The sequence below is a fragment of the Saccopteryx leptura genome, chromosome 2 (genome assembly GCF_036850995.1).
Source record: "Saccopteryx leptura isolate mSacLep1 chromosome 2, mSacLep1_pri_phased_curated, whole genome shotgun sequence".
NCBI classification, from domain to species: domain Eukaryota; kingdom Metazoa; phylum Chordata; class Mammalia; order Chiroptera; family Emballonuridae; genus Saccopteryx; species Saccopteryx leptura.
Window position 1 is genome coordinate 361,650,454 of NC_089504.1, and position 23,567 is coordinate 361,674,020.

The 23,567-nt window shown below is 45.7% G+C and overlaps 1 protein-coding gene across 3 annotated transcripts in view; it reads left to right on the top strand.

Annotated features, from left to right (window-relative positions):
• The window catches only part of MAP2K4 (mitogen-activated protein kinase kinase 4), a 101,233-nt gene that overhangs the window by 43,413 nt on the left and 34,253 nt on the right, over positions 1-23,567 (top strand). For all 3 annotated transcript variants that reach the window (XM_066364901.1, XM_066364903.1, XM_066364904.1), the window contains 2 exons: positions 6,341-6,515; positions 19,008-19,127. In XM_066364901.1, the coding sequence (XP_066220998.1) occupies positions 6,341-6,515; positions 19,008-19,127 (295 nt within the window). The remainder of the gene's footprint in view (positions 1-6,340; positions 6,516-19,007; positions 19,128-23,567) is intronic.

Below are 23,567 nucleotides of genomic sequence, written 5' to 3' on the forward strand. Positions count from 1 at the left end.
TCGGCCTCCTTCCCCATGTCTCTGTGTTCTGGCTTCTCCTTTCCTGTCTCTTATTTTAAGGATATTTCTCTTGTATTTAGAGCCTCCCCTAGTCTACAATGATCTTTTTTTGAGACCCTTATCTTAACTGTGTCTGTAAAGCTAAGCTCATCTCCTGAGGTTCCAGATGCCCTGCCTTTTGTTGGGTGGGGAGCACAGTTTTGTCCACTGAGTATGGTGTTGAAGACTTGATATTAGCTTTTTGACCACCTTCTATGCTAAGAGTAGCTAGCTCCTGGCAGGTCTCCTTTGGGAACCTCTGAAAGTATCAGGTACATCAAGTACATGTGTTCCTAAATGTGTCTGTTAATAAAACTTATTTCAATAAAACCTTTATGACACAAAGACACAGACAACAGTGTAGTGACAGCCAGAGGGGAAGGGCTGGGTGGGGGTGGGCAAGCGGAGAAAATGGGGACAGGAAGAAACCTCCCTTGGGGTGATGGCACACGATGCCGGGTGCAGACGCTGTTTGAGCTGTACACTTGGAACCTGTATGGTTTTGCAAAACAAGATCACCACAATAAATTCAATAAAAAAGAAATACATTTATTTCTATAAAATCTTTTTTTTCATTCACTTGTTAGGATAATTGTCCCCCAGAAGTAATACAAGTAAGCTTGAGACTATAGTTATTTTATAATGATGTGTTGAAAAGACAGTTCCCAGGGAGGTGGAGGAGGGGAGAGCGGGATAAAGGGTGGTGGACAGAGTGCTGCCCTGGGGTGGTGAGCACACAGTACAGTGTACAGATGGTGTGCTGTGGAAGTATGTGCCCAAACCTGTGTCATGGTGTTAACCAGTGTCACCCCAGTAAATCCAATAAAAAGAAAAAAAAGACAATCCACACAGTAGTGGTATGAAAAGTCAGCTACCGGTTATAAATGAACTGCAGCTAGGACTCTTGGTTCTTACTTACCTCGAGCAGTACAGTTCTGACTTTGCTTATGCAGTTTCAGGTTTGTAGTATAAAATCATAGGTGAACTGAAGTGTCCCGCTAACATATTGTTGAGAACGAAGGCGATAACATGGAACACAGAAAATTAAGATAACTGAATGCTGACCTCAGTGGGACCTGATAAAATGACGACCCGAATAAAGGGACAGTTGGCAGTGTCTCGAGGAGCATTCCTGCGGAAGTGTCGGAGGGAAGGCGCTCGTGGCTGTGAGCGGGGCGGGCGGAGGCAGAGGAAGTGGATGTGGACACGTTTTTTCGGGGACGTGTGGTCATTCTGAGTAGTGCTGTGGGTAGACGTAGAGAAAGACTGTAATAGCAGTGTAGACTGAGATTTGTGTTTTATACTTTCGACTGTCAGTGGGAGTACAGTGTTAAGAGAGCAAGGAGATGAAGGAATTGCTGTTGGAGCAGGAGTGCTCGGACTGGTATTGCACCGAGCTCTGGATGTCTCACTACAGACATGCCCTGAACTACAGACCTGTGGTAGGAGGATCCTTTCATACTAGGCTGTGCGGCCCGAGGATAGCCTTCTCTCACAGCAATTTTACTGAGGTGTAACAGCCTATTGTAAACTGCACTTATATACAGTGTACAATTTGATAATTTTTTTTTAAGTGAGAGGAGGGGAGATAGACAAACTCCCACGTGTCCCGACCAGGATCCACTTGGCAACCTCCATCTGGGGCCCATGCTCTGCCTATCTGGGCCATGCTCACAACCAGCTATTTTTAGCACCTGAGGTAGAGGCTCCACAGAGCCATCCTCAGTGTGTGGGGCTGATGTGCTTGAGCCAATCAAGCTGTGGCTGTGGGAGGAGAAGAGAGAGAGGGGGAGAGAGAGAAGGGAGGAGGGCAGGAGAAGAGAGAGAGAGGGAGAGAGAAGGGGGGAGGGGAGGAGAAGAGAGAGAAAGGGAGAGAGAGAAGGGGGGGAGGGGAGGAGAAGAGAGAGGGAGAGAGAGAAGGAGGGGAGGAGAAGAGAGAGGGAGAGAGAGAAGGGGGGGAGGGGAGGAGAAGAGAGAGAAAGGGAGAGAGAGAAGGGGGGGAGGGGAGGAGAAGAGAGGGAGAGAGAGAAGGAGGGGAGGAGAAGAGAGAGGGAGAGAGAGAAGGGGGGGGAGGGGAGGAGAAGAGAGAGAGAGGGAGAGAGAAGGGGGGGAGGGGAGGAGAAGTCTACCTTTCCCTCTGTCCTTCCCCCAGCTCCCCGCCCCCCCCCCCCCCCCCCCCCGCAACTCCAAGGGCCCTTCTTTGCCTCTGTCTCTTGTTTCCTGAGCCCACACAGCCCAGCTGGCTCACTTCTTCTACCTCTGTGACCTTCTAAGTAAATATTTGCTTGTAGTTGGGTCTTGGCTCTGAATTCTTTCTGAGCCAGAACTCAAGTGCCACAATGGTTGAACCAAGGTCCAGTCGCTGGTGACATTCTGGTGCTTCTGGTGCTGTCTCACCACCAATGCAAAGGCAAGGACAGATAATGGCTTGAGCAAGGTAGTTTGTTTCTCTTTCCGTAGGTGCCGTCTGGAGATGGACAGGCCGAGAGGTGATGTAGTGGCCTCATGGTCATCAGTCTACAGTGCTTTACTTTTCTGCTCCTTCCTTCCCAGTAAATGGTTTCCGTTCCCAAGGGCCGCGAGGGTGGCTGGAATCGCAGTCGTCGGGCAGCCAGAAGGGGAAAGGGGAATGGACAGAAGGCCTTTCTCCTAGCCGGGTCATCTCCTTTAAGCACTGCGTTCATGTTGCTGCCTCGCACCGCAAGGCGGTCTGGCATCTTCGTCTGCTTGGGCTGCCGTTACGGAATACCACAGACTGGCTGCTTTGAACAGCAGAACTTTATTTACTTCTCACAGTTTGGGAGGCTGGGTGGGCCAGGGGGCTGACAAGGTCGGTTTCCTTTTGAAGGTTCTTCTCTTGGCTTGCAGGTAGCGGCCGTCTTGCAGCGTGCTCACCTGACCTCTTCCTTGTGCGGGGGGGGGGGGGGGGGGACTCTCCTGTTTGAGCCGCTCTCAGCGTCTCCTCTTGTAAGGACAGTTTCCATCAGCTCCGAACGCCACCCTGTGACCTCATTTATTCTTCATTACCCCCTGATAGGTCGTCTTCAGTACAGTCTCTGGGAGGGGGGGCTAGGGCTTTGATGTGAGTTTCGGGGAGACGCAGTTCAGTCCATAGCAGTTAGGAAGAGTCACAGTGGGGTATTGCTGCCCCAGAGAAAAGGAGATCCCGCTGGAAAGAAGAGCATGGCTATTGCGTGGCAGCTGGCCGTGCTTACCAGGGGGGCTCTTGGCTGGGCTTCCCAGGCTGGTAACCAGGGGCTTGGAGTTGGGCCTCTGGAGAGTGTTCACTGAAGGCAGCTAGGATACTCTGTATAAATTATACCTAGGAAATTTTGAAAGGAAACATGAGGGGTATTTAGGAATTATTACTGATAAGATACAGTCCCTATTCTTAAGTGATATCCCAAAGAGAAGTCAATCTTTAAAGTAATAGATGTTATACTGTTATTATTCTGTGATTTTTCTTTTTTCTTTTTCTTTTTTTTTTTGAGAGGAGGGAAGATAGACTCTTGCATGCACCCCGACCAGGATCCACCCAGCAAGCCCTGTCTGGGGCCGAATCTCGAATCAACTGAGCTAATTTTAGCACCTGAGGCAGCCACGCCTGGAGCAAGCAGGCTATCCTCAGCACCGAGGCCATCACTTGAATCAGTCGATCCACTGGATGTGGGAGGGAAAGAGAGAGAGAAGGGGAGAAGCAGAGAGAGAGAGAGATGCAGATGGTCACTTCTGTTGTGTGCCTTGACTGGGAATTGAACCCTGGGATATCCTATCCATTGAGCAAACCAGCCAGGGCCTGTGGTTTTTATATAGGAAAGAAATAACATTCATTTTGTTTCTAAAAATGCTAGTGATAAATGTTACACGATACACGTGATCTTGGGAGTGATATCCTTTACCATATTTTGTTAGAAACAAGTTACAGGTTCCATCTAAACTCAGAGGAGCTCATGCAGAGCTGGGAACATCAGGAAAGTGAATGTCATGGGACCCCTACGAAGCTCTCTACTACAGCCCTTGAATTAGTGAATACTTTAAAAACGTTTCTTCCAATTTACACATAATTTTAGTCACCTTTTTTCAGCTCCCTCAGTGGTAGGCTGGTACCGTGTATTTTCATCAGTGATTAAACGGCACCATGGAGATGGTGTTTACTTGCCACTGATCACTGAAAAATAATCATTATATGTGGAATTTCTTTATGTTAGAATACTTCCTGGCTTCATCCGTCCACATCATGAAAAAGATTACTGAAAATTTTAGTTTCTGCGCTTGAAGTACTTGCCTAGATCTGGTTTCCACTTTGAAACATTTGCTCTGGCTTCACCTTCATGCCTAAATGGTCACTTACGCCACTGAGTTCTAGGCTTCTGTCACTTCTGATTCTAGAGTAGAAATAACATCGGCAAAGGAATTTTGTGAACTGAAAGAACGAGTAAATTAAAGCTGGTATTCTGACAGTAGTATGATTTGAAAGCTGGTCTTTGGAGTGCTAGTTCACTAAATTGTTATTTAGACAAAGTGTATTCATCTTTGAACTATCATCTTGAGTCTTGGCTATTATCTGTTTTATACCTGGATGAGGTTTTACTTATTTTTATTGTGGTATAATTCAGTGGTTCCCAACCTTTTTTGGGCCATGGACCGGTTTAATGTCAGAAAATATTTTCACAGACCGTCCTTTAGGGTGAGATGGATAAATGTATCACATGACCGAGACAAGCGTCAAGAGTGAGTCTTAGACGAATGTAACAGAGGGAATCTGGTCATTTTTTAAAAATAAAACATCGTTCAGACTTAAATATAAATAAAATGGAAATAATGTAAAGTATTTATTCTCACAGGGGTTAGGGACCACTGGTATAATTGACAACATTGTGTTCATTTCAGGTGTATGACTTAATGATTGCATATTTGTGTATATTGCAAAATGATCACCACAGTAAGTCTAGTTAACATCTATCACCACATACAGTTACAAATTTGTGTGTGCTGAAAACCTTAAAGATCTACACCGTCAGCAAATTCTAGATACATGATACTGTATCAGTAACTATAACATTACATTTGCAGGACTTACTTATTGTATAACTCAAAGTTTGTACCTTTTGACTGAATCTTGGTTATTTTTAAAATTAGTATACATGGTTATTATTCCAGGGGCACACTTTTAAAATTCTAAATATTTTGAGAACTTTAAAAATGGCTACAAAAACCAAAGAATCTGAGAAACATTTATAAATTTTGGAAGAAGAAAAATAACCAAGCACGTGAACTTTTGCTTTTATCACCAGATCAGATTTTACAAGAGATCCTAATATTTAATATGAAATTGAAAATATGTAGGTGATAGTGGAATGTTTTTTTTTATGTATGTTTCACTCTTATTTGATAGAGTTTATTCCTACCTATTGTGTGTGTGTGGGGGGGGGGACAGAGAGAGAGGGAGGTGAGATTGATTTTGCAGTTTTCATTGGGTTTGCTTTTCACGAAGCTTGGTTACATCTCTAGGTTGGGGTTTTGGAGGTGATGTTTTTATTTAATGGACATCTATACGGGTGAGCACCTTTTCTGAACTGTTTGTTTTCACCCCACTGGTTTATCTACTGAACAGGGCTAAACGTTTCCCATTTGAATAGCACACTGCAGTTCCCTCTTAGAACCAGCTGACTATTCGTTTAGCCCCCCCCCCCCCCCAGCACGCTGTTAGCATGAACAGGGCTGTCAAGAAGGTGCTAGTTTCCAGACCTGACCAGCATCACCTGGGGAATCTTTAAAAAGACTGTTTTCTGCCTCTTGTCTTCCTTAGATGTTCTGATTTAATTGCCATGGGATTTCAAATTTTTTCCCCAGATGATTCTAATGTGCAGCCAAGTTGTGCATGTATGTATTAGGGATTGAGGCCCTGGAGTAAATATTGTTGGGTAAGGTAGGTTAAGAACGTTTTGGAAATGGGGTTCATAGCTCCTGGGACTCTGCATTTGATAATACAGCCTGCATGGAAAAGACCTTATATCTGGAAACGAAAACTGGTTTGCAGAATTAGTTTCTTCGATAAATGGAAATAGGTTTTATGAATCTCATGAAAGCCATGTTTATTGATGATCTAAATTTGGGCCTTTTTTAATTCAGTATGTAAACTAGATGATGGGAACAAAAAAACCTCCCCAAATCTGGAGGTAGGACCGTTTTAGTCAATTACAAGAAAACAGATTTCCCACACCTTAATGGCTTCTAGCTAAAAAAAAAAAAAAGTCCAACCCTGTTGACGTTGTGGCAATTGCCCCCCAATGTCTTCCAGAGAGAGGCTGAGGACGCACAGCATCGAGTCGTCGGGGAAGCTGAAGATCTCCCCCGAGCAGCACTGGGACTTCACGGCCGAGGACCTGAAGGACCTGGGGGAGATCGGACGGGGGGCGTACGGCTCCGTCAACAAGATGGTCCACAAGCCCAGCGCCCAGATCATGGCAGTGAAAGTAGGTGGAGCCGCTATTAGTTTTGCTCCTTGAGCCCATTTGGTGTCATTTCGTGCTGTAAGCAATACAACTATTTGTTCTGTTCTGACTCTCAGGGAAAATGTGGGCGTTTCTAAAACTGTTTCTTTGAGTTCCTTGCGGGAGTCTCGCATGGAGGGCGTCTTCCTGGTGGCTGGGTGTCCGTGCTCTGTTGCAGGGCGTGTCCCCAGCGCTCTGTGCGTCATGCATGTGATGCATTAACACGGTTTACACTTCAGGCTTTTGCAATGGCGTGGGGAGCTCGGCCGGGCGGCCCAGCAGGCGGGCGGCTGGACCAGGAGGCGGCGCACTGGGTTGGGCAAGGTGCGGGGCTAGGGCTAACAGCAGTCTCACTGAAGGTTTCCTGGAAACCGCGCACGTGCTGTTGCCGCTAACCTCAACCTTACTCGGTCCTGACCGGCGGGGCTTCCGTCCATGGTTCTGTCTGTGCTCAGTACCGCCCTGATCCTGGGTTTGACAGGTGTATGGGAATGCACACCTTGTCATCATGCTGTCATAGTCTGTCCTTATTGTGAGTGTCAATGCCACTTAATATGTTCATTTAAAAAACAAACAAACAAATTAAGAATGGCCAGAAATGGAGATTGGCCCATAGATTGTACCCAGCAGGTGCGTGTTGGTCAGAACCTGTAATGCATGGATGGTTTCCATGTAATTGTCATTTATCCATTTGTTTGTTCAGATGTCTAATGACTATTTGCTCTGTGTATGCTACTTTAGGAAAATTGACATTTGGGGTGGGGGGGCGATTTAAGGAGTAAAAAAAAAAAAAAGCTGTGTATATACTGTCCTTGAACTTAAAATCCTTAGAGCAATAAGCAATGTCCCAATTTGTAAGAATTGAGAATGGGCTTGCAGACATCCAAGCTGACCGTCTCCCTGTCACGCCCCTGTTTTGAGAGTTTGTCACAGTGGCTTGATGAGACAAGGAGTCTTGGTTCCTTATTGGATTTTGGGGAGTGGATGTCTCTTAATATAAAAGGCTACCTACTTTGAAGTTTATTGTGAGCAAAATGTTACCATGTTAGCCTCCTTCCTTGTTGAGCATGTCTCTTTGCTGGTTCATGTAAAAATCAGAAATTAATGGTGGGAAAAAATTCCTGAGTCTCTGTGAGTCCTCTTGGTTTTGGTCATGTTCTGTTACAACGTGACGAGAACTGCAGACTTTCTTCGCAGGAAGATGAATACATGTGTGAAACTTTGCGCATAACCAGCAGACATCTGAAGAGAAAGACGCTGAGACTTTTGCTCTGGAGTATAGCTGTTGAAATAAAATGTCGTTTTCCTTGGAATGTGAATGATTTCTATTTTTATTTTGTGCCACCGCAGTGTAGGTGGAAAGAAAGACGCATTCAGACTGTCCCGGATGAGTGTCGCCGTGCCCTGTTACCTGTTTGTCATGTTCGCTTTTACGCTGCTGGCTCTTAAGAGAAACCCACCCTATACAGCTGACATTCTCGCTGCTCTCCCCAAGCCGGGGAAGTGCTGTTCCATGACCAAGTCCTGTGTCCTCAGGTTGTGCGCAGTGTGCCGTGCTTGCTAATCAGCACCGTGCTCTGTTTTTGTAATCTGGGTTGATTTAGCCACGATTAATGGGTTTCAAAGAGAAAGGAAGTACTTCATTTTGATGTTAAAATGGTTTTCTTAATTTGATAACATTTGAAACCATATAATGCTTACTCAAGTTTTGAAGGAATTTAACAGTGAAAATAGGAAACTGTTGTCCACTATATGTAATTTGACCCTATTTTGAGGGCCTCTGCTGAGATACTGTTAAAAACCCAACCCTCAAGAGCTACTTTGAAGGCAGTCTTGGGACCTCAAACTGGTAATAATCACGTCGATACCCGCTGTATGATTATCACCTTTGTTTATCACCCTGAATTCTTGAGCAAGTGTGATAGTTCAGCATGAGGAGAGTGGTATTATGACTTATTAACCAACGTATTCATGGGCTGTACTTGATACGAGTTTGATGACTGATCTATGCCTTCTACTGTACATTGTAAAGTATATTTACTGTCGGTCTGTTTGAAAAAGCCTAGCCTTACGTCACACCTTAGTTTGTTCCCTCGTTACTTAGGCGCACAAACCAGGTTGACAAGTACAAATACATAGAAGCAGTGCATTAGGGAGTTAGAGTGACATCATACCTGTGGAAAGTGAATTACTGAGCACCTGCTGTGCTTAGCTCCGTACTTAGGACAGTGGAGATTTCAGTGAACTATAAGACTGAAATCTTGGTGGTTGACAGCCTGTGAGCTGTCCCTTGCTGTTGCTGAAATGGGACATAACACCTGAAGGAGTTCTGTGCTAGTATTTGAATTTGTACTTTGGGACTCTAAAGGATTATTTGATTAGATGTTAAGTTTATCCTGGAAATTACCCTTGAGAGTTACTTGTAGTATCTGTACAGAAATAAACTGTGGTATTAGCCTGATATTTAAACAATTATTGTTTTTCATTTTTAGTTTAGAGGAAGTCCTTCCCCAAGTTTATTTTGTCAAATAGAAGAAATGTTTGAAAAGATGACTTCTTAGTTACTAGAAATCTCCAAGACTTAATCTGAAAATCAGTTAAGATATAATGAATCAGATTTGGTAAGATAGCATTGTAAGAGTTACACTTAAAATAATTTTTTGACCTTTGACCCGAGGATGGTCCCCAAGCTGCCATTGAGGTTCTGTGTAAGGATCAAAGATGTGAAACAGCCCTGGCCGGTTGGCTCAGCGGTAGAGCGTCGGCCTAGCGTGCGGAGGACCCGGGTTCGATTCCCGGCCAGGGCACATAGGAGAAGCTCCCATTTGCTTCTCCACCCCTCCGCCGCGCTTTCCTCTCTGTCTCTCTCTTCCCCTCCCGCAGCCGAGGCTCCATTGGAGCCAAGATGGCCCGGGCGCTGGGGATGGCTCTGTGGCCTCTGCCCCAGGCGCTAGAGTGGCTCTGGTCGCAATATGGCGACGCCCAGGATGGGCAGAGCATCGCCCCCTGGTGGGCAGAGCGTCGCCCCTGGTGGGCGTGCCGGGTGGATCCCGGTCGGGCGCATGCGGGAGTCTGTCTGACTGTCTCTCCCTGTTTCCAGCTTCAGAAAAATGGAAAAAAAAAAAAAAAAAAAAAAAAAAAAAAAAAAAAAGATGTGAAACATTTTAACCCTTCAGGTTTAATTGTATTCACCTGAGGAAGTAGGTTTTCCTCTTCAATGACGGTAGTGATACTACTGGTTTGTTTATCTCTGTCTGAATGGCTGAGTTGTAGGGCTTCCGTGGGCCAAGCTGTTGTTAGCCCGTGCTCCGGAGGGGTGCTCTTCGGCTGGGGCTGGTACTTCCGATTTTGATCACATCCTCTGCAAATGACATTTAATGCCCATTTTGCACGACAGTGGGGTATCCACTGGAAGAAAATTAGACATGTACAGCACCTGTCCCCTGGGATTAAAGTGGGTGCCTAGTTAGCTCTCTGGCAGGGTTCATCATGACGGAAGGCTAGGAGCGGAAGCGCCCAGGAGAGTTAGATCCACTGATGATGAGCAGACCCTGGTGCTCAGGAGCGCAGAGTCAGAGAGATGAGCTGCAGTGCGATGGTTTGGGCCATGGCTAGAACTGAGCGGCGGACCAACACATTGTCCGCAGAGGACGGATGGAGCTGAGCCTTCCAGCTCGGTGGAGTGTCCTCCTCCTGCTGCTGTGTGCAGCGTAAACCGCACGTGCAGCATAAGCCCCGCTTGCGGCGTAAACCCCGCGTGAGGCGTAAGCCCCGCGTGCCTGGACCACCAGCCTCCCTTGTTGTGTCTAGCAGGCTTATGTCCAGATTGACGTCTTGAAGGCGCGCATGCCCAGTTCCTAGTTGTAGGCTAAGAAAGGAGAAATGGGAGAACAGAAGAGAATGAAGATGAAATATAAGGCAATTAAATTGCTGCCTCTAAAGATGGAAGGCAGTGGAGTTGTTATTGGGGGGGATGGAGCAGGCTGGAATAGAGCTGTCATCTCGTGGGAGAATGTCACTCACATTGGACAGATAGGTGGGGAGAGGAAGATGTCACATTCAAGTTACCAGCATTGACCATTATGATGAGCTTTCAGTCTTCTCCTTGCAAAGTTAAAAGACTTAATCAGGATAACAGATTGGCTGTTTGAGGCCAGGTGCGTAGGCCAGACTGAATGAGTGATGTGGCCTTGTCGGTAAGGGTTTCAGGTGGTTTCCGACTCTTGGTGATCTGCCTGACTTGTCTTATTTCTTCATCACTCCCCGTTTTTCTCTGCTCTTCCAGCTGCCCTGTTGCAGTGACTGAAGTGTTCCCCATCCTGGGCTAGTCACCTGATTTCGATTCCTGCATTCCTACCTCTCTCTGGTATTGGGCTCTGGACTTCAGTGTCCTTGACCTGGAGTGGAGACCGAGGTTTAACCCCTAGGCCTGCGGGCAAGGCCCAGAGCCCTGCGTCTGGCAGTCCCAGCGTCCCACAGCGCAGCCCTTCTCCTGAGCAGTGTGGCTGCCGTCTGCTCGTGAGGAAGCCCTCCTGGGGCTGCTGGTTCTGCAAGTCGAGGGAGGCAGAGGTCAGCAAAGCGTGGCTTGGCTTGTACTCCCTGCAGCCGCGGGGACCTTGCTGTTGGTGTCAGAAGTTCCACGAATGAACAGTTTTGATGGGGACTGTGAGCATTATTGGAGCAGACTCATTTTAGTCTTTAAACATTGGTCTTGCACGTGGTTCTGAGAGCACTGGACTGACATTTGGTAGGAGTGGCCTTAAATTGGAAGAGCTTTTTCCTGGCAACATAGGGTACTTTGTAGGGCCATTTGAGTTTGGAAAGGCCACAGTGCTAGCATTTGATTATGCTGATCCCTTGTGGGATGTGGAAGTCATGGCTGTCTTGTTTGGATTCAGGTTGATTCCAGTGTCTCATGCTCTCAGTTGATTGGATTAATTAAGAAATGCGTGATTGATTGAGGCATATTATTTCATGCTTTCTAATGTTGCCTAAGCTGTTGTGAGTGGAAGTTGAGGTGGATCACTTCCTGGCGGGGGTGCTCTGAAGGGCATGGTGGGACTGCCATCTAGTCGACCTTGGCTTTGAACTCGGGTCCCTTGTGTAGTTGTGGTTGGAAACCCTAGTTTATACATGTGTTTCTTTTGCTGTTGATTTTAGTGGTTTTCAGAGTGTGGGTTCATTTAGTTAACAGAATTACATATACACCCCAGTAAATAAAATAGATAGACTCAGTACTATTCTGGTTGATGGAAGGGAGAGGAGACAGATACCCCTGTTGGAAGTCCTTGGGGCATGACCTCTGAGGAAGCGTTTGGGTCCCAGCGGGGCAGTTTGGAAAGGGTTGCTAGGTGAACATTAATTAACCATAGGTGTTTTTGAACATTCTGCATACAGTTTCTGAAACTCCACTATCACTTGACTGAATTGTGACATAGTACCACATCCCAGCTTATATAGTTACTTGGAGAAAAACCTGACTTTTCACATGTCACTCTCAGGAAGGGCCATCTGAGCCAATGTTTGCTCTTACACATTTTGCGATCACTCTTTGTTGTCTTATGGCCGTGCCTCTGAAATTGGTGATACATCTCACCTCACTTTATCGTTGTGGGTACTGAAGGAATGATGTCATTTATGATCTGTGTGCAGACCATTGAAATTGTAATGCTAAGATTAACATTGTATCCGTTATATGTGGATGATGTAGTAAGTAAAGAGATGAATGATATCACGACATACCAAGCCTGTCCCGTTCACTTTGTCCTCGGGGCAGCTCTTCCCATGATGTAATATTGCGTATGTGTTTGGAACTCATTTCCCAGTTCTCTGGTGATGCACAGCAGATTATATGTAAAAGGAATTAATGGGGCCTTAGTATCCTCAGAAGAGTGGGAGATACTACTGTTATTTACTTTGACTAAGATACACTTGAGAGTTCACTAAACTGAGTCCCAAGGCTTGGATGGTTTGCAGTTAAGATTTAGTATCCCTCCTCCCTGCCTTAGCAGAAGCATGTGTTGTCCTCATTTCACACCGTGGATTTAACACAGCGGTCTTCAGCCCCCGTCCGCGAACGGGTGCCGTTCTCTGCACACAGCACAAGGGTGTGCACAAGGGTGACTGGTCTGTGGGCCAGCCGCTGTTATAACAGACACTGCTTGTCACTCTTTGACATGAAAACTATTTTTGCTCCTGTGGTCAGCATTCCAGATACTTTGTTCTTTTGCTTTGCCTAATGTTGCCATCTGGTTGGTCCTTATTAGTGATGGCATTGAGAGGTATCATGGGCATTTTTGTTTGTGGTCTATTTGGAGGACTTTAGCAGCTGAGGGTGAGCCTGTGCAGCAGTGGTAGGAGTCTTGCCAGAGCTGTGGGATGTGGGATCTTTGTTCTGAACGAGGGAAGCAAGAACGCCTGCCATTTTCTGCGCTCGGAGGACGGCGGTAGCTCAGTCAGGTGCGCGGTGGTTTCGGGGCTTCTCCACCTTTCTATTAGAACCGAGTTCTGGCCGTTCCTGCTGTTTGTAAGGGCCAGAATGTTTGTTAGGATCCAAGGGCACACTTAGGGATCTGAGTGTCCTGCTCTCTCTTCCCCGACATCACTGAGTTCAGTTGATCTGAAGTCAGCCGCTGACTGACAGTGGACTCCCCTCCGTATTTTGTTTACAGACGCGAACCTTAGAAAGGGTCTTCAGAGGAAGGCTTAATGGTCAGGGGTGCACTTAGGGCAGAGAGTATTGGTATTTGTATAGCCCAGAAGATGGACACATTTTCAAAATATTATTATAACTATAGCCATTAAAATAATTCTTATTCTTTTCACCTTTTGATTTTAAAGCAAAGACTGTCAACTCTTCACTTTACCATTTTTAAATTTTCTGTGAAGAGGAGTTCCACCTAAGACCCCAGGTGAAATGTCCACTCAGGTACCAGTTCTAGGATTTCCACGTGGGTGAGAGTCATCAGTGTCCACTTGGTACAAAGGGTCAACACAGGGACCTTTTGATTTCATTCTTGTCCTGGGAGTGACAGTCCTGACATCATGCCATCTGACTGAACATTTGGCAATTACTTGAATATAGAATACAGGTACCTTTGGAGCCATCGGTAGTGACAGAGGAATCTGTGAAGAGGAATGAGACGTCATCACTGATATGAGTTTTGGCTACCTCTTCGTGATAGCCGATCCCACACAGCTTTGCTGAAAATCAGTACCTTCTAGTGTTCCCATTTGGGTTGGTGGTAAATTGCAAATAACACTTTGCATTGCTGATGGCCAAAATACTAGTTAAGGCTTGCATTCTTTCTTCCCATGCAAAGTGGTGTAGTCCATGCCTAGAGTGATTTTGAAAGCCATACGTTGAGTTTCCCCCTAGTCACTGACTCCTCCACTTGCTGGGTTTTGCTGTGTCTGTGCCCCGCTTTCTGACGGGGAACCTGCCCCTCTTCAACGTTGTACACCCCTGAGCAGCTGAGATTGAACCCGAGCGGCAGGGATGAGAGTCCCCTACCTTACACGAGCCCACAGAAGACCACAAGAATTCGTCATGTGACAGTTTAGAAACCTCTGCCAGGGGCGTGGTCACGCCCTTCCTTCCACATTGGTTTTCCCATTTCCTCTTCCCATCATTTCATTTCCTCCTGTCTTTTCTCCGTTTCAGAACAGGGACATGAAGAGTACCAGTTAGAAAGGACAGGCATTTCGTAATCCTGTTGGACGGTTGCCCTTTTCTGAAGCCAGTTCTGGACTCCTCAGTTCTTGATTCCTGATGAGTTTACAGGTGCCTTTTGCTTTTTTGTCTGGAATGCTCAGATCCGAGGAACTAACATCTGTCACACACACCGTGGAACTGCTGTTTCTGATTGAGAACATACACGACTTGTCTCAATCTTTCTCTCCTCTGGGTCTTTCAGGTGCAGGATGCCTCATTTTCTCTAAGCAGGAATGGGACAAGTGACTCAGGTGACTTTCTTCATGCGCGTCGTCCAAAGGATGAAGTTTGTCATCTGTCTAACCTTCCACTGTAGCTCGAGTTGGTGGGAAGAAGGGCTCTAGGTGGGTGAGAGTCGGGGGTTCTCACGGCAGGGGGACACAGGCAGACGCAGACAGGTCATTCCAAGGCCAGACCGAGTGCTTTGGTGTGTTCCTGGCCTCGCTAGCCAGATATCTCTGAGAACTCTGACATGGCGATGTAAGGGTTAACTCTGAGCCAGAGTGAGAGGCAAGGATTACCACCTGAATCCACTGAGTATTTACTTAGCCCCTTGGTGATGCCTCTGAGGACCTGCTCTGTGGCTTTTCCTCCTGTCCTCCCTCTGTGGCTGGTCCCTTGGCCATTGTTACCAACAGCCTGCCCCTTTCTCTTTGCCACCATCGCCCTGTTCCATGACAACGACAATGTCACTGTGCTCTCCCCTCTCTCCCTCTCCCTGCCTCTCCTGAGCCCTGAAGATAACTTTAGGAAAGGAGGAGAAACAGAAGTAGGAAGTGAATGCGATTAGACAGTCCAACCAGAAGGGGCCAGCCCGGTGTCCTTGAGAGTGTCATCCTGTCTACTTCCCTCCTCCTCTCTGCTTCTCCCCGACATCCCCACTGCCCATGGCAGTCTTCAGTGGGTTTGTTTTAACATTTCCCGCAACCCCTTTTTCTTATATCTGTGTGTCTTAGTCTCCGAGGCCAAGTGTACATTCTCTGCACTTAGAGTAGCCAGAGACTTTGTGCAGAGAAAGGAAAAAAGCCAAACTTTCAACGACTTCTCAGTGTTTCTGTGTGACCAGGGCTGTTTCCAAAGTGGACATTGCTGTGTATTGTGCATGGGCTAGTCAAGGACGAGAGGATGATTTCTAACTTACATTTTTTAGCTTGTCCTATGTACTTGTTAACTTCTGTCACTGGGGCATAATTCATACAGGATGCCTGGTGACTGAGTTAGCGGCTGTTCCTGCCAGTGATGTGAGCTGGCTTGGCTCTTGTAACCACGTGGAACCCTGGTGGTCATAAAACCGGAGAGGTGGGAGTGGAGCCCATTCTTTCCCTGGTATCTCTAAGTGATGTTACTTGGAGATGTCTTGGCATTGCTGACCTGTAGCCATATGCTGTTTTTATTGGCATTTACCGGCTTTTAAAATTTTACTAGGAGGATAAGACAACTTTGAGTACAAATTTGGACAGTAATGAGCAAAATGTTTTTTAGCTTCAAGTATATACATTTAGTCACTGTGGAAAACTGTGCATATATATAGGGTAGTAATTCTTGTTTTGATTTTAAGTGTTTTCTATGCATTGTGTTCTAGTTAAAATAAAAAATTTGAAAGTACTTTATTTTGGAAAAGCAATGTGGGTTGATTTTCAGAAAATATAGTTTAATTTGTCGCAAGAGCATGTACGCAGTAACTTAAGCTTGGCTAATAAAATAGTGACAAGCGAAAGAGCCAGTGTCCCCATAATGCAGAGACAGGTGGTTTTAAGGAGTTCTAACAGTTGGGTGAAAATGAAACTTCTTAAAAAAGGGAAGGTCCTTGAGATGATCTGCTTAAATACTTTGTGCTCTCAGGTGAGATTTTCATCCCCACTCTTTATGAGGAAATCTAGCCTTACTTATTTCTACTGTTAGAAGTCTTTTTCATACACATTGTTTTGATGTTCCATTTGCAGAACTTTCCTGGTAGTGACTTTGGTTACTGAGCAATCTCTCATTTGAATCATGATCATGAAGTATTCTCAGACTTGAACCATTGATGGAATTATCAAATTACTATCAGTTTGAAGCTACTGTCTGCTGTTGTAGGGTGTATCTGTCGTTAGTCCCCGTACTGAGCCCTTTGGGCCTCTTTAATTCATTTTATTAAGTGCTCACATATATGTCAGTTTTTTTTTTTTATTCATCTTTAGAGAGGAGAGGGAGAGACAGAGAGAGAAGGGGGGAGGAGCTGGAAGCATCAACTCCTATATGTGCCTTGACCAGGCAGCCCAGGGTTTTGAACCGGCGGCCTCAGCATTTTCAGGTCGACGCTTTATCCACTGTGCCACCACAGGTCAGGCAAGTGCTCACATATAAAAACTGTTGCAGTACAGCCCTGAAACTGTATTATAATTGAGAGTTGTCTATCCTTGCTTAATCCCAGACAGTTCAGATGCAGTACCAGCCGTGACTCTCCCACCCACCCTGTCACGTGGACAAGGTGTTGGGAGGACTGGGGCGGTCTCTCTGTTCACTGGCGCCCAGGAGTCGTGGTATTAAAGGGTAACTTAAAGATCAACATGGTTTCCTGCTATGCTGATGATCTCAAAGGTTAGAGCTCTGCCAGGAATTAATCTCTACACTCTGGTTAATAATAATCCTGTCAGGGCCTGATCAGGTGGTGTCGCAGTGGATAGGGTGTCAGACTGGGACACAGAGGACCCAGGTTCGAAACCCGGGGGTTGCCGGCTTGAATGCGGGCTCACTAGCTTGAGAATGAGGTCACTGGCTTTAGTGTGGGTTCATAGACATGACCCCGGCTTGAGCCCAAGGTTACTGGCTTGAGCCCAAGGATACTGGCTTGAGCCCAAGGTCGCTGGCTTGAAGCCCAAGGTCGCTGGCTTGAGCAAGGGGTCACTTGCTCTGCTGTAGCCCCCTGGTCAAGTCACATATGAGAAAGCAATCAATGAACATCTAAGGTGCTGCAAGGAAGAATTGATGCTTCTCCTCTCTCTCCCTTCCTGCTGTCTGTCCATCCCTATCTGTCCCTCTCACTGACTCTCTCTCTGTCTCTGTCAAAAATAAATAATAGCCCTGTTAGGGAGTGAGTATTCGATGTGAATCAAATGCTGGGACTTCAGCTAGGCCTTCAGTCCACGGAGTAACAGGGGTCCTCTCTGTAACTACAGCAGGGCAGTCTTAACAATGTTATTTTTGAGTGCACATGCTGCTGTTGATTAAAAAGCAAGATTATTAATCCCCAAGCTATGAAAAGATAAAGAGGTGAGACAGAAGGGACATTTCTTAATTTTAAAAGTACTGTTCTTATTTTGTCTCCTTTTTTCTTGTTTATCTGTACAGGGAAATTTAATGTGTAAAAGTTTTAAATAAATCAGCATACACTGAAAACATCTACTTGATATGAAGTACTGTAGCTAGCAGACTATACATTTTAAGTAGCAAAGTTAAATTTGTGTTTGAGATGCATGAAATTCCTATCTGGCGCAGACACATGGAAATGAGAAAACCGACTTCTATTCCTTACGTAACTGCTGTTGTCCTGTCATGTGGAATACCCCCTTTGTTTCTCTCTGTGCCTGTGGCTTCTCATCTGTAAAATGGGCTCAAGACCTTAATCGACTTCCTTCACCCCTGTCAAGAACACTGAGATTCTTGGAAAGACAAAATGCCACCTTAGGTATTTTTTGATACTAATTTGCCTTGTAAGTATGTGCTATGTATTATATACACAGTGGTGCAGTGTGGCATTTTGAATTTTTCGTGAGTACAAGAGATGTTTGCATGCCTTTGATGTTAAACTGTAACTTCATTATTAATGTTTTGCTCTGTGAGCTCCTTTCCCACCTTTCTAGGGCAGTGAGACTGCCCCTCTGACCGCGTCCAGCTGCTGTGCTGGGCCAGCAGGAGGCGGTGATCCGAACCTTCCGTGGCAGTGTCTAAGGGCTGTGCAGGGTGGTGGTTCCGGTGGGTTAGGGGTACGCCCAGGCCCTCACTGTACTGAGCAGGGCCGCATCGCCTAGGAAGGGACAAAGAGCCCTCCCTCTCTTGGCTCAGTGTGAGGTTTTCCTCAGCGTGTTGACCTTGTCCTGGTTCCCACACATGGTTTGGAGAGTCAGGTAGATCTTTTCGGTTTTACCATACAGAAAGTGTGGTGACGGGGGAGAATGGCCCTCGGGGTTTGGGGGACACGGATTGTAGTGGCTCTCACTGTTACCTGCTCTGAACTGTGTGCCCTGTCCCTAGTGAGTGCGGGTGCGGTGGGGTGCGGGCCCCGGGAGGGGAGGGGGCTGTCCCTGCATCGACGGCCTAGATCGCCTCCAACTCTGACGGGGTGATCCAAGTGTATGGGGCCACCTGTGCCTACTCCCATGGAAACTGTCTGCAGTGGAGTTCTTTATGATTTAATGTAGAGTTCATTATGGTATATATGTATATTTGCCCATGGGTTCATTGTCACTGCCCTCAAAACTTTGTGTATAACTTCCAGCATCCTCAGTAAATGCTTGTGATTAGAAAGCCCGTGTCCTTTAAACAGTTACCAAGTGCTGTTGTGTTAAAAATAAAAATTTCTAAGTGCTATTCTGTATATCTCTGGTTTAAAAAAAAAGGGGGGTTCTTTAAGGTGTAAGAAAGTTGGTAATTTTTATGGCGGGTTGGTATTTGTGAAGTTTGCTTGGCAATTTGCAGTCTTTTTTGTGGTAGTGGTGTTTCTCAAGTTTTTTTATGTTTTTTTTTTTTTTTTCATGATATCTTTTGTCATTCTTTTCCAGAGAATTCGGTCAACAGTGGATGAAAAGGAACAAAAGCAGCTCCTCATGGATTTGGACGTGGTGATGCGGAGCAGCGACTGCCCGTACATTGTTCAGTTTTACGGTGCACTCTTCAGAGAGGTAGGGGCGGGACATCTGTGTGAGCTGGTGGCTGACTGTCTGGTACATTGTTCAGTTTTACGGTGCACTCTTCAGAGAGGTAGGGGCGGGCCGTCTGTGTGAGCTGACGGCTGACTGTCTGGTACATTGTTCAGTTTTACGGTGCACTCTTCAGAGAGGTAGGGGCGGCCGTCTGCGTGAGCTGATGGCTGACTGTCTGGTACATTGTTCAGTTTTACGGTGCGCTCTTCAGAGAGGTAGGGGCGGCCGTCTGCGTGAGCTGATGGCTGACTGTCTGGTACATTGTTCAGTTTTACGGTGCACTCTTCAGAGAGGTAGGGGCGGGCTGTCTGCGTGAGCTGGTGGCTGACTGTCTGGTACATTGTTCAGTTTTACGGTGCACTCTTCAGAGAGGTAGGGGCGGGCCGTCTGTGTGAGCTGATGGCTGACTGTCTGGTACATTGTTCAGTTTTACGGTGCACTCTTCAGAGAGGTAGGGGCGGGACATCTGTGTGAGCTGGTGGCTGACTGTCTGGTACATTGTTCAGTTTTACGGTGCACTCTTCAGAGAGGTAGGGGCGGCCGTCTGCGTGAGCTGATGGCTGACTGTCTGGTACATTGTTCAGTTTTACGGTGCACTCTTCAGAGAGGTAGGGGCGGGCCGTCTGCGTGAGCTGATGGCTGACTGTCTGGTACATTGTTCAGTTTTACGGTGCGCTCTTCAGAGAGGTAGGGGCGGCCGTCTGCGTGAGCTGACGACTGACTGGTACATTGTTCAGTTTTACGGTGAGCTCTTCAGAGAGGTAGGGGCGGCCGTCTGCGTGAGCTGACGACTGACTGTCTGGTGACCTCAGTGAGAGGGGGGCGGGTTCCATTCTGATCTGCAGGTGAATGCCTTACATCACGAGTGATGGCTTCATTTCTCAGCAGTTTAGTATAAAGCTGTGATATCGATACATTAATTCCCACCACTTAGTTTTCCTTCAGTTGAAGGGTGAACTTTATACTTTTTCTTAATGGCTGTCTTTTGTGAGTCCTGTATTTCCTTTCTTCATTTATAAATACTTTCTATTCTTTCAGAACCTGACAGGTCAGCTGATTTCTACACAGTAACCCTTTTGCTCTGGGTGTAGACCTGTCTCTTCTGGCCTCGCAGCCTCTCAGTGCCCCTGTTCCTGTTGTTAGAACTCTTACTCACTCTGTCGTCAGATGCGTCTGCTGAAACGGAAGCAGGGGCCGTGCTCACCCGTAGTCCTCAGGAAATCTGTCGGACGGGGAAGCTAAGAAGGCTGATAGATATTCTTCATCTAATTCTCTTACTAGGTTTCCTGCAGATGCTGGAACGCTTACTTTCTTGGTCTCATGCTCATGTTTCTTCTCGTGACCTCTGGGTATTGCAGTCTGACGTGGGGGTTACTTCCGCCTCCTACTGTCAACCCATTTTCTCACTTCCGGTCACTTCACTCTCGAACGCAGGGAAGCGAGTGTGGGCTAGGGACAAAAGTCAGAGCTGTAAATGAATCAATCCTTTGTGGCGTCCTGAGCAATCGTCATACATTTGTGAAGTTTAGTTAGGTGATTAAGAGTCAAGTGTTGAACTTAACTCTTAAGCATTTTATTTAGTTATTTTGGGTTTTATTTTTCAGTTACAGTTGACATTTAATATTATTTTGTATTAGTTTCAGGTGTACAGCAGAGTGGTCACACGCTCATAATTTACAGAGTGTCTCCCTAGTATGTCCAGTCTGCCTCGTGCCACACCCAGTTGTTACTGTATTTACTATTAACTGTTTCCTGTGCTGTACTTACATCCCGTGACTACTCTGTGACTACCGATTTGTCCTTCTTAGTCCCTTCACCTTTGTCACCAGTTCCCGCCCCCTTCCATCTGGCAACCATCAGTCTGTTCTCTGTATTGATGAGTCTCTTTCTATTTTGTTTGTTAGTTTATTTTGTTACATTATATGGTATTTGTTTCTCTGACTGACCTATTTCACTTAGCATAACACCATCTAGGTCCATCCATACTGTTGTAAATGGTAAGATTTCTTTCTGTCTTATGGCCGAGTAATCTGCCCACGTCTGTATGCACACAGCTTTTTTATCCACTCACCTGTTGACGAGCACTGGGTCGCTTCCATGGCTTGTCTGCTGTAATAACGCTGCAATGAACGTAGGGATGCTCGTGTTCTTTTGAATTAATGCTTTGGGTGTCTTCAGATGTTTACCCAGAAGTGGAATTGCTGGGTCATAGGGCAGTTGTATTTTTAATCTTTTGAGACCCTCAATACCATTTTCCACAGTGGCTCCACCAGTCTGCGTGCCCACCAACAGGGCGTGAGGGTCCCTGTTCCTCCACATCGTCCTCAGCACTTGCTTTCTGTTGACTTGTTGATGACAGCCATTCTGACCGGTGTGAGGCGACACCCTGTGGTTTTAATTTGCATTTATCTGGTGATTACCGATTAGGAGCGTCTTTTCTGGATGTCCTATTTGGAGAAGCGTCGATTCAGCTCCTCTGCCTGTTTCTCTTTGGGTTGGTTGTTTGGTGTGCGGTGGATGAGTTTTCTTATTCATAGCTGGGTAGGCTTCAGTGTGCCATCTCGGGAAGGAGCAAGGGAGTTGAGCTATGCAGCAAATGCTCTATGGTTTCCACATAGATTATCTCCACAACAGCCTCAGGCAGTGTAGTGGTATTATCCCCCTTTTCCAGAGAGGAAACTGGGATTTGAGTTCTAATTTGAAAAACCTCACACAGCCAATAAGTGTCAGATATGGGAATTCAAAGAAAAATATCTCACTGTTCATTCTCTTATAACATAAGTGGTCCAGGGATGAAGAACTGTTAGCTTAATATGAAATCTACCTTTCAAACATTACCATTTTTTACTATGATAAGGTGAACTCTTAGGAACTATACAATTGTATAAAGTCACAAAATGCCTAGATAGGGTGAACTTGAATTTCTCCCCCAAATCTTAGAATGGAAGAAATGATACTGTCTGAATAATAAAAAAAATGAAGTTTTAGAAGCAGAAAGTTCTGTTTTAAGGAATACATTAGTCAAAAAGTATTTTCTCAAGTTACAAAGGTTAAAAATATTAAACAGATTCAGTAAGAGTTTACAGAAACACTTTTCTTTCAAGATTGATTACTTCGAAGTAAAGATCTTTTTTGGCTACAGGACTTTCAGTTTCAATAACAGACCCCAAAATTCTGGGTTTATGACAGGAAAGAATGGAAGCGAATGTATGCAGTCAGGACTTTCTGCTGGTTGTCACTCTGAGAGAGACAGGTGTTTTTAATTCCTGTCACGGTGAGATACTGTCCAGAATATTTTATTTCACATAATTTATATGACCACAATGCCTCAGTAGTGATCTGTTTCAGTCTCTGTCGATCAAGGGGCTTGTGAAATGCTATTTTTCTTCTTGCAGCGCTGTATAGAGATTAATCTTGCCACTGGGTAATTTTGAGCCTTTGAAAGTTTGTAACTTTATTCAGAGCAGTGAATAAATTTTAATACTGAAGTTGGTAGCTTATTTGTTGCCCTTGTCTTCTGCCATGTACATACTTTTTCTAGGAGGGGCCTAAATTCAAAAAGTCCAAAGTACAACTTGGATTTTATCTAGATAAGTTATTAAGACACCTAATTGCACAGGTTTCTAAGTTCGTTTTAGACTCTCTATAAAGTCTAAAAAAGAGTTTGATACTATTGAAAAGTTAAAGTAACTTTTACCCTGTGGCTTACCATTGGATGTCTTTGGACAGATGTGTACACCTGTAGAATTACTATCATAATCAAGATGGTGGACATCTGCGTCACGCGTGAGTTTCCTTGTGTCCTGGGTAGCCACACCCCTCTCTGCCTCGCCGCTCTCGGGCAGCCGCGGATCTGCTTTCAGACACTGCAGATAAATCGCATTTTCAGAATGCCGTGTAAATGCAATCACACAGAATGCTCTCTCTCTCTTATGAATCTTCTTTTACTCGGCATAGTTATTTTGCTGTTCATGTTGTGGCGTGTAGCAATAGTTTGTTCCTTTTGATTGCCAAGTAGTGGCAGTACCATTCCTTTGTGTGGGTCCACCACAGCTTGTGTACTTATTCACCTGCTGGTGGTCATTGGGCTGTTTGCAGTTTTTAGCTATTACAAATAAAACTGCTAGGATGAGTATTTGTGTACAAGTCTCTGAGTGAACATACAACTTTATTTCCGTTGGGTAAATACGTGGGAGTGGAATAGCTGGGTCATGTGGTGCGTATATGTTTAAGGTATTTTAAATGGGCAGACTATTTTAAAAGTACAGTTGGTTTTGGAACAGCTTGGGGTTTGGGGCACTAACCCTTCACAACTGAAAGCCCGCATATAGCTTTTGATTCCCCATGAACTTAGCTGCAGTTGGGCCTCAGTGTCTGGTGGGGATTGGCCCCAGGTCATCAATACCAACATCCGCAGAT